The sequence below is a fragment of the Theobroma cacao genome, chromosome 6 (genome assembly GCF_053813885.1).
Source record: "Theobroma cacao isolate CCN51 chromosome 6, ASM5381388v1, whole genome shotgun sequence".
NCBI lineage: Eukaryota > Viridiplantae > Streptophyta > Magnoliopsida > Malvales > Malvaceae > Theobroma > Theobroma cacao.
This window is the reverse complement of record NC_142644.1, coordinates 28,353,205-28,364,778: the sequence shown is the minus strand read 5'-3', so window position 1 is coordinate 28,364,778 and position 11,574 is coordinate 28,353,205. Positions and strand designations below refer to the sequence as shown.

The 11,574-nt window shown below is 36.3% G+C and overlaps 1 protein-coding gene, 1 non-coding gene and 1 pseudogene across 2 annotated transcripts; 2 read left to right on the top strand and 1 right to left on the bottom strand.

Moving 5' to 3' along the window:
* The first annotated feature begins 438 nt into the window (after positions 1 to 438).
* LOC18596642 (G-type lectin S-receptor-like serine/threonine-protein kinase SD2-5 pseudogene) lies at positions 439 to 1,915 on the top strand (annotated as a pseudogene).
* A 7-nt stretch (positions 1,916 to 1,922) lies between these two features.
* On the bottom strand, positions 1,923 to 1,994 carry TRNAG-UCC (transfer RNA glycine (anticodon UCC)). Its single transcript has one exon. It is a non-coding gene; the product is annotated as a tRNA-Gly (tRNA).
* A 6,119-nt stretch (positions 1,995 to 8,113) lies between these two features.
* On the top strand, positions 8,114 to 8,938 carry LOC148762259 (B-cell lymphoma 6 protein). Its single transcript, XM_088807113.1, has one exon. It carries the CDS (start codon positions 8,347 to 8,349, stop codon positions 8,629 to 8,631), a length of 285 nt encoding a protein of 94 aa, XP_088663239.1. The 5' UTR covers positions 8,114 to 8,346; the 3' UTR covers positions 8,632 to 8,938.
* Positions 8,939 to 11,574: the final 2,636 nt, after the last annotated feature.

The following is an 11,574-nucleotide window of genomic DNA, read 5'->3' as shown; positions in this document are numbered from 1 at the left end:
AAAACAGCACTCAATGTTTCAAGTTCAGCAACTATTCAGTTTCTGAGGCTGGATATTGATGGGGGTCTTAGGATATATGGGTGGAACCCTCGAGATAGATAGAGAACGGTTCACTTTTGGCCGCATAAATCAGATAAATGTTGGATCCCACTCAAGTGTGGCAGGTATGGGGTTTGCAAAAGTAGTGAGTGCACTTGTCCTGTTGCACCAAGTGGCGCGGACTACTTTACAATAAGAAATGATCGACATCCTAATCATGTTCGTCGCGAAATCAATCGTCCACAAGTACCATTTCAAGGTACATCTCCTGAATATGAAATGATTTATTTCGGAAATCTTTCCTATTTCACTAGCTTTGATCTGAAGGCATCTACTCTTCAATTAATCAATGAGGAAAGATGCAAGCAAGCCTGTAAGGAAAATGAATCTTGTAAAGCTGCCTTTTTCGTTTCTATGAAACAACTTCGGAAGGATATTGTTATTTGCATTCCGATCTTCTCTCAATGATGGGTAATCCACGTGAAGAAGGGTACCATGTATCATCATACACAAAGGTCGCTTCCTCTTCCTATCCGGAAAACAGACCCTTTCACTCTTAAGTCTTGGAAGCTAATGCTATTTAGCCATATATGCCTTTTTGCTAAGTATGATTGTTCTTGTTACAATATGCTTCCTGCTGCGGGAAAAGATGACCTGTGCTTGCATACAACAGAAAGATCGTAAGTCAGTCATCTCAGGAACTCTAATAAGTTTCTCTTACAGTGAATTATCTTTCGCAACTGCTAAGTTTGCTAAAAGGTTGGGAGGAGGAGGTTTCGGAGTGGCGTAGAAAGGGATGTTAAAGGATGGAACAATAATTGCAGTAAAGGGGCTTGAAAACACCGGGCAAGGGATTGAAGAGTTTCTAGCAAAGGTGGACACAATAGGAAACATACATCACAGTAACTTGGTGAAGCTAATCGGTTACCGTGTTGAGAAAAGGCTCAGGATTTTAGTTTACGAATATATGAGCAGAGGGTCGTTGGACAAATGGATCTTCCATGAAAACAGTAACTTTTGTCTTGATTGGAAAACAAGAAAGAAGATTGTATTAGACATACCGAAAGGCTTAGCATATCTTCATGGAGATTGCAGACAAAGAATTGCTCATTTAGATGTTAAGCCGCAAAACATTCTTCTTGATGACAATTTCAATGCAAAGGTTTCTGATTTTGGGCTGTCAAAGCTGATTAATAGAGATCAGAGTCAAGTAGTGACCCGGATAAGAGGTACGTTGGGGTACTTAGCTCCTGAGTGGCAACACTAAAGAATTACAGTAAAAGCTGACATTTACAACTTTGGAATTGTTCTCCTAGAAGTTGTCAGGGGAAGGAAGATCTTAGATTACAGTCAACCGGATTCAGATGTTAGTTTGCTGAATCTTCTAAAGAAGAAGTGCCTTGGGAATCGGCTGATGAATATTATTGACCTCACAAGTGAAGATCTGCAACAGCACCTTGAAGAAGTCAATGCTATGACAATGCTGGGACTATGGTGTGTGAATGAAGATTATACAAGACGGCCCTGAATGAGTTCAGTGGTAAAAATGTTGGAGGAAGAGAAGATGCCTGAACCAGGCTGCCATTTAAGGTTTCCTCTAGCATTTCCTGTACCACCCTCTGATAATTAATCTTAGTAAAAGCTTAATTCCACAACATGGGCATCACAAAAAACAATTATCATAACCTTGTTATATCTGGCTGCCAAATAGATTAGGTAGCTCTTATTACAATGTTTTTGGCTTACATTTTCCTGCTGTTAGAGTCTTCTTACGCTGGTTAGCAATCAGCACGTCAAATCCAGCCAATTTCTACCTTCCTACTATAGCCTCTGCTTGGAGCTGAAAGGGTGACATTAAATTCAAGAGCGTAACAGAAAAAAGATGCGTTTGCCGGGAGTCGAACCCGGGTCTATTGCTTGGAAGGCAATTATCCTAACCGTTGGACTACAAACGCTTGTTGCTTGGCTTGGATTCGCCTAGCAACTTCACGAGCACAGGCTCAAGCAGCGTTGTTCTTCACCCTGGGTGGCATTGAAAGTGGTTGGATATGTGCTGATTGCATTTTGCAATTAAGCCATTATTATATTTATTCCTGCAATAGAATGAGCTGGCAGCCCATTTAGGTTGGCCAACACCATATTATGCATGTATGTAAATATATCCCCTAACTACTTACTTGCAAGTGATTGGTTCAAGCCCTTTACTTTTGGGTTAGAGCCTAACTCTACCCAATCTTCTGATACCAAACTCATTCTCAGATTCTCTCTTTACCGACCCATAATTTTTTCCTGGCCCAAAAGGAAAATACAATGTTTTTCTCTTCATTTTTGGTGACAAATGAACAGCTAAACCTAAATTGGGAGAAGAGAAAAATGAAAGCAAAGAATGATAGTACATTACTACTCGACAGGGAAAGCAAATTCCCAGCAACCCTTTTAATTATGAACTAAGTTACGCTGAATGAACTCAAACTAGGTCAGTACTAATATTCAAGAAGTTATTTAAATTCAAATCTTTGTGGGATCATCAAGCACATTTTTATTAATATTCCATATCTACATATTATAGATAGATATATGCCCATATAAAGTTGGATTAAAAGAGATAAAGGGGGTGTGGCGGTGGGAAAGAAGTATGTTTCTATTGGCCAGTCTGAATTGAATTTGATATAAACAGCCTAGTAGGCTTGTGATCATTTTTTTTTTCAAATCCACTTTTGACGAATTCTCGAAAAATACAAAAAAATAACAAGTCCCATACATGAATTACGTGTGTCATTTATTTTGTATATAGTAATGAATGACAAACAATTCAACATCCCAACTTTATTAATTTTGATGACCAAATTATGAAATTTGCTAAGCTAGCTACACTTTTTCATCAATTAGAATTGCCCTTTTGAGTGTTTTGACCGTTTATTTGTCTCATGCAAATCTTTTAATCAAAAAATCAAGCATAAAAAAAATATGGAAATGGTCTCCAAAGTCAATTGAAGATGCTTATAATAGCAATATCTTTGGGCACAAGGTAATGTCCCTGACTTTGTCGCTGAGAACTTTTCGGGTGTGTAGTGAGACAAGGGAAGCACTTTCGGCTAACTGCAACGGGTGAGTTCTCGTCGACTGGCGGACACCCGAGCTGCTGACGTGGGTGAATGCTTCAGGGACCCTTCTGTAAACATTATGCCCAGCAAACAGTTTCTTTTTTTTATTGTGAAAACATTTATGCCGACAGTTTTAGCTAATTTAACACGATTTTTTAGAGGGTTTTCTCTTTGTTTCCCGATTTTGTTTTTCCTCATTGTGTTGGCAATTAGTAAATATTATATATATTTAGGTCAATAATGTCGACCGTTTATTCTTTTGTATTTATATAGAGGAAGGGTACTTGTCAAATATGGTAAGGGAAATGGCTCACATGATGAGTTACGGTTTCTATCGTCTTTCTTTTGAATTTTGATGCAAATTTTATTTTGTTTTAAATGAGTGAAAATGTGAAGGATTTCTAAATTAGTTGAAAATGTTGTTATATTCGCATTCCAATTTGTCGGTGAAAGAATGGGAAAGTAAAACCAAATGGTCGTATTTACAAATGCATGCTAAATGTGATCCTTAGAGGTATGAGCATTCATTGAAAGTAAAAAAGAGAGTAGACCCAGTAAGCACTTCGCCATTAAAAATCATTCAATCCAATTCTTGTTTATAATCTATGGTTGAAAGGACTAAATATTTTAGAATGATGCTTTGCCAATTGCCCTCCCCTCGAGGACTCTTTGTTGAGGGTTGTTGTTGACTTTCTCAATACAAAACAAAATCATCTTTCATAGGCCATTTGGTGCTATACCCTATACATGTTCCGATTGGATAATATAGAAAATAATAGCAAAAAAAATGAAAAATAAAATAAAAATGTAACAAAGTCAAATAAATTATTATTCAAAAACTTGCAATTCATGCAATGCACTTTCATTTCCCCATCTGTTGTCAAATACCATATAACTCATATATATTATTAATTAAGAAAATGAAATGATGGCTTGATGTATAGATCATAATGTAGAAGTCAAATTCCTTTCTTCTACACATTAACCTCTACTTTTCTTTTCTGGTTTAATTGGGTTAGTGATCCGAGGTCTACATAGTTAATTATTTGCCAATTTATGGTAGTTTGCTAAAAGAGTTGTTCGTTATTAAAAAATCAATGAAGTGTTTTAGTTGCTAAGGATTAAGGATGTATGATTATTGGTAGTTAATTAGGCTAAGTCAAGTCTTGCATATTTTCATTGACTTCTTAGATGCTAACAACTAGGACACTGAGAGGTCGGTTTTGAGTTCTTTTATAGTTGTTGTTAGCTATATTCTGAAATAATAAATTAATGCTAGTGTTCAATTTTATAGTACTGTTTTAATGTTTATGGTTACCCAATAAGGCTACTTGCCTCGGCGACATGCAATTTGCAAGTCTGAACTAAACTATGACTATGATATGTGCTATACAAACCTAGAGTTGAAGAGATCTTAGGGCCAAATTATCTAAGAGGAAGTGTTATTACTTAATCATGAAAGAATACGATAGTCTTAATTAATGAGATTAATTTAAAAAGTTAATGAACACTTGTCAATTTAAAAGATAACAATTTTTTTACACCAATTCTTGATTGATCCCACGTTGGTGCTTAATTTGCATTCTCAAAGGGGCATTCAAAAAAATTGAAACAACAGGAAGTGCTTCTTTGTTCTTTGCTACCCTTCTTTCCCTAGCATCAATTATTTTTTTTTTTTGAAAAGCATAAGAATTAATTTCATTACTTAATGAACATTACAAAAAACTACCTTAAAATGATAGTAGAGCAAAACGTCACATGGGGGACAAAGATTCCTTTATGTACATATTTACATATGAGAATTTGATAATAACTTAAAACGGTTGTGTTTGGGATCAATACTAACAAAAACTCACTTAACATAGCTCTTCAACACGAACAAGAAGAACCCCAAGGAACACATATCACTATCATCCCACCACAACCGGGTTTGAACACCCCTGGCATCAACAATGGCCGGCTTAGAATGTCAAAAATATGTATTCCGGTTATTAAAAACAATTAAACCATATATGAAAGTGTGTTGAATATATAACCAATAATTACAATTTGCAAGTTTAAATACTACTATTAGTTTTGGATTAAATTAATTATTAGAATAATAAAGTCAATAACCATAATATATATAATGCCAAATGCTTAATTATGCACATAGTATAATGTTGGTAGGTATGTATAATTATGACATATACCCATGTGAGTGTGATTTGATACTGATGTATCTTATTATATTCCTAAGTCAAAACTCTAACAGAACACGGCTAGTGCAGATGGATGTGCAGGCAAATTAACTTTTGCTTAAACTAATTAATTTTTTTTCCATTCCGCGGCATGATTTGATTTCATTGGCAAACTGTAACATGCATTCATGTATTCTACCTGAAAATAAACTTCTTTTATCTGATGGGGGCGGCAGAAAGTTCCCCCCTGACCCTGGTCCATTAATTAAGGTTAGATCCAAACTAAATATTCTGTTTAAGTTAATTTTTCTGCCAATTGTAGTCAATCCCAGTACCTTAATTAAACCAATAAAATTTAGTTTTCATGAGGGGCGTATTTCTGCCTGCAAATAAGCCAAACAAATGGTATAAAAGGGTATGGACAAATTCTATGCAAGCTATCTAGATGGCTTATGGAAGATGTACTTTTTTTTTTTTGGCCTAAAATTTTATATGTAAGAGGCTGGACCTATTCTCCTATGACATTGGCAGTAGTAATGGCACCGAAGATATTAACTTGTGTGTCATGCCTCAAAATTATTGAGAAACCATTAAAGTGACAAATGAGAGCTTATGTCTGACATTTGACAGTTACCTAACCGATGTTCCAGTCCCAGGAACAGCTATATCCCAAACTAGTACAACTTCATAAAATTTCTAATACTGGTGATCAAAGAAACAAACAGGCCTCTGACGGCAGCTGTTTGTGAACGATTACGTGCGAAACAACCAACGATGGTGGGAGAGAGCGAGCTTCAAACCACATTAGTTGGTCTTTACCCAATTTGGCCTTTCTGATTGGCATCTCCTGGGATGAGGTTAATGATGTGGAACGATCTCTTTTCAAGATTCTTTGTTTGCGTCTGCATAAAACAATTCCATTTTCTGACGCGGATCAAACTTGCAACAGTGACTATGCTGTCCTATCGTGCCTTATTAATTTGAAATGTGAGAGTTCTTGGTTTAGAAGTTTTGGTACTTCATGGCTGAAAGATGATTTTACAGTAATTTGGATTTTGTTTTCTTATATCAAGAAAATCTTAATCCTTGACCAAGAAATCAGTTTCCTGTCGACCAAACAAAGGTTGAAACCTCAATTAATTAATCTTAACAAGTATTTATAAATACCCAAACCTTTAATTAAAAAAAGAAAGGGTTATAAAGTTATTGCATAATAAAAGCTTCCGAAGAATCGAAACATACAAATTAGTGGAACCTCACGGCCTTCTGACGCAGGTGTCAGTGAAACCATTAGAAAGACAATTACTATGTTGTTTAAGGTTTTATCTTCAATATTGAACAGCTTTTGTCACGAAAAAAGATCAGCACTTTTCCAATCTGAACATGGCGTGCGACCATGGGGATCTCAATCTTATTCTTTTCCTTCACGGTTTTGACTTGGGCAGTGTGGCCTGCCAATCAGAGCACCAGCTTCTATTCAATCCTATAGCTTGGCTAAACCTATAAAAATTGGCTTACATTTGGCGGTGGCTCATCACATTTGTTAGATAAAAGTAACAGATGCGGCCAATAGAGAAGCACTGTCGTTGCTGAGATAGTTCTTGTGGGAATTATCTGTGACATAAGCTGATGCGGTTTTTTCAAAGAAATTGTCCAAAGTAAACATCGACCAAATCCAGTTGTTATATTTATAATTACCTTCAGATTTAAGCATTGAACATGATTTGGTTAGACCTTTCCAACTAAACAAGTAACACTCTTGCCAAACCTAAGATTTTGTCATGTCAAGAACCTAGAGAATAGCTTGTTTTTTTCCTCCTTATTGGACAACATCGAAGAATACTACAAATTCAAACCCTTATCTTTCTTATCTCCTTCAGTAAACTGAACAATAGCATTGAACTGATCGGTGAGGGAAAAATGGTCAATTACTCAAATGATTTCCACCTAGGTAGTTTCATGAACTTTGAACAAAGCCCATATATAGTCAAAATTGATTTGTTACTCTATTCGGTTGGAGGCCATGTCAAAGCTACACAAGCACATATTGAAGAGGAAACATCACAGTTGCTTCAATTTAAGAGTCACGAGTCATGAGTCATAGTCCAATATACATATTGCCAAAGAAGTTGCTCTAACAATTCCCAAGAATTGCGTTAGTCCTTTAGCCGTTTGAGGTGAAAAATGTAACTATGAGTCTCCCTTGTAACAAACAGCAAAAGTCTTAGTCAATTTTAAGAAAGTGTAAGTAAAATATGTGATAATTAATTTCTTTTGTACTAACAAGTAAAGATAGGAAATTCCCCCTTCTTCAAATCTTTCTTGTTCATGATAAGAAACATGATTGAGTGGAATTTCAAAGATGAAGATTGAGTCGTGAAATCAAAATCAAACAATGTTTTGTGCTTCACTAGTGGAGAATTGGAGACAGTAGCAGAGCCGCTGCCATCAACTGCCAAAAGCCTAACTGAGCCAAAACAATACCAAATGTGGATGCCGAACTACTGTTGGACCAAAAATTAAGAGTTGACGGTGCATGAAATTGGCCGGTGGCTTATCTCACTCCCTTACCTAACTCTTTGCCTCCACCTCCACGCGGCCTTTCCTACACTCAATTTTAGTATCCCGATTTATTAGTAATACCACCATATCAATTAATATGACCATTCCACTCTCAGAAACTTCAAATTTTTCTTTTCTTGTTTCTTGTTAATTTCTCTTCATTTTCAAACTCTTTTACTGTTGACTCAGCCACAGCCCCCTCTAACTTGTCCTCCACGCTCTCTCTCTCTCTCTGTCTGCAGCCGTCACACGTTGGTTCATTCCATGATTTCTCACTCTCTCTTGCTTGTTTCTCTCTATATATATGTGCACCAAACCCATCATCAAGCCATCAAAACAAAACACGACATTACAACTTCTCTTAACGTTTTCCAACTTCACCTACAAAACCCAGATTCCAGTTCTCTCTTCTTTTTCTTCTCTGTGTCTAATTTTACTGCAATTGTACTTTATACAAATCCATGGCTCGTTTCAGTTATCTGGTGCTCATCTTCTTGGTGATCTCTGCTTCGTTTGTGCCACAAATGGAAAGTCGGAAGCTACTAAACAGAGGGGATAGCAACAAAAATGTCCCTTCTTTATTTGCAAGCTTGGTGCTTAGTGCCCTTCCTAAGGGTACGGTGCCAGCTTCTGCTCCTAGCAAGAAGGGTCACGCCACGCTCGACAACGAGAAGCTCTTTGCCCGGCATCTTGCTGGCATTGATCGGATTCTTCAGTCTGTTCCAAGCCCTGGCGCAGGCCATTAGTCTCTCTGGAATTTCTCCCCGGTTTTCCAGATAACTTGATACATAGGGTTCTTCTCCTTCTTCTTCTTCTTCTTTTTTTCTTGGTTAGACTTTTCTGTCTACAATTTTGACTACTTTTTTCTTATATTCTTTATAATTAGGGTTTAGATTATTATTGTACGCATAGAAGTGCATACTCAGTAAGGCTTTATTTATTCTTTCTTTCTATTTATATCCTTTCACTGGGATTGGTTTTGTTATATCCCTTTGATCAATGCCATTGTCTTAATAGTTTAGTAATATGAAAGTGTCTTAATTCTTCTTATCAGTAATTAGTTCTTGCATTTCTTGGAATCCTCTCTCTCTCTCTTTTCATATATTTGATCAATAAATGTCCATGAACAAGAACAGAATTTGATGAAATGATAGAAGGAAATCACCACTTATTAGTAAATCAACCAATATTTAAAATGTAAAAAGAGAAGAAGAAGAAGAAGAAAAGTTACTAACCTAGCTAGTATCTAATGACTATGTGAATATTATCTTTTTTCTTTTTACTATTGATTAAGATATGTAAACATTAAATTAAGCACTGTTTAATGTACTTTTCAAACACTTAAGTGAAAGTGAGCTTTTCATGCTTTTACTATTAACTTTTTTCCCTTTTTGTTTTTGGATATGAGAAGGATTACATTTCCAATCATAAAGGTAAGCAACAATGATACACAACTCAAAGGAAAGGGTAAAAGAACTAGAAGCAAAATGGAAGGGAAAGGTCTGTTCATAATGTCGACAAAATGGCACGCCATTTGGCCCCTAATTTTTGAAAACAAAAGGAGGTCGACCAAAAAAGGAGAAAGGACTGGTTTGGAGACAAATACATCACAAACCATTAACTGTCGGTTGCTTTTACATAAAGATGGTTATTGAACTTTTGGAGCTTTGGGCCAATAACACAGATGCCAAATCACACAGTATGTCTTGTAAGAAGGAAAGGTTAAAAATAAGAAACTTATCATTAGGATAATTTTCTTTCCTTCCATGATTTTCACCTGAGACTTATTTCCTTTTGGTACACGCTATGTTTGCCAGACAATACTTGAGCTCCTTTAATTTCTAAGTCTAATCTATCAAGAGGTTTGCAACGTCCCAATTAAGGTTCATTTTGCTTGAGATTTTTTCTTTCCTTGTTTCAAACGTTTTTCTTCCAAGAATGTAGCACGAATGTGACTATTTCTAATCCCATGGAATAATCAAATGATTCAACGGGTCAAAATCAATTCAATTAATGCACTATTGTCTGCGAAATTCTTGTAGAATATTCCTTTTTTTTCTAAATTCAACATTGGTGAAGAATTAAAGATGTTATGAACCCAATTTATGTCTTCAGCCGCAGGCTGAATTCAACCAAAGCATGAAACTAACAATCTAAATTCTAGGACACTAAGCCATCAAAATGGACTGGTGGTATGGGTCCTTTAGAGTCTAAGATGAAGCTGCTTACTTCTTGTGTCACCACTAGATCTTTCCCTGAATTTCTGGGTATATACAGAAATTTTGACTAGTTTGAACTTTAAACCCCAAAGTCCAACCTCAAATTTCTTAATCCCTCAAATTATGGAAGCTACTGGCTAACTTCTTCTGCAGAAAAGTAGTCTAGGTGTCAATTATCGGGACTTCAACACCGCTGCCCATTAAAGCTGCAAATCTATGTACCGGTGGCAGAGTAAAAATTGTCAGCAAACTGAGACTAGCAGAGAGCTCTGTTCTCAAAGCTGATCAGCAATTGAAACTTGAGAGAGAATTATAATCAGTGACAAAACAGCTATACCAGGTTGAAAGGAAAAACAAAAGGTATTTCCCACACGACAAAAAGCCACATAGATTACATGATCTTGTGCCCCAAAAGTTTGATAGGACGGTTGATATTGCCTTAACCTTTTTGCATTTGGGGTCATGTTAATGTGAGATTAGTCACTTCTCTATGATATAAATTAAGGCATCATCTGTCATCAACCACTAAGTTAACAAATTACCTCAATCATACATAAATTTCAGTACCCAAAAGACCATGCATGATCAAGTGATTCCACTCATAGGCTGATTAGTATTAATCAATGCTGCCTCGGTTGGTTTGAAGTGATCGGTAGGTCACCTTTCAAAAAAAAAAAAAAAGTGATCGGGAGGAAATGTGGAAGAAAAGTGGTTGATGACGAGATTAATCCTTGTGATGAGCTACATAAGTTTCATGCTTCAAGCATCCTGTCTGTCAATGATCAAAAAATGCTAACGTAATTTTGCCTTCGTCCATACCAACAAAAGGGCTCCACAAAACCACCAGTCACCTGCAAATATAGGGAACACTTGAAATCAAATCGTTTTGCATATGTTCGTGGTTCAGTCGACCATCAATTTGTCTGAATCTTAACTCTGTGACAACAGCTTTTGGCAAGAAACATGGTCATTAACGGTAGATTTTTTACTCTGATCTGTAGTTCTTCATTCAATTCTTTAATGATATTGAGAACATAATCGACATGAACCAATTTAGAGAGCTAAATTTATATGTGACAAAAACTTTTATTTATTTGGCACATGAATCTCTACGATCGGACTTCAATTGTTTATCCAATCTGTTTGATTTAAGGCAGTATCTCTGTCTTATATGACGATGTAGATTTCAGAAGGCAGTTTTTCATGGTACCCTTAAGTTATGGCATCAACAAGTGAGGTGACAGAATTGAAAGACCATTTTTCTTTCTTCGTCTCTTGCCTAGCCAATTAAACGTTGCCCCAGTACGACTTTAAGTGAAACATGTGATAATGTATAGTATAATGTTAAACGGGGAAGGTTTGATTTGTAATTTGAAATGACCTATCAGTGTCACTCAGTCAAGGGGCACCATGAGAGCAGCCTACCAGAAAATCCTTGACGGTTTGACTCCAGGGGTTTGGACCACACGT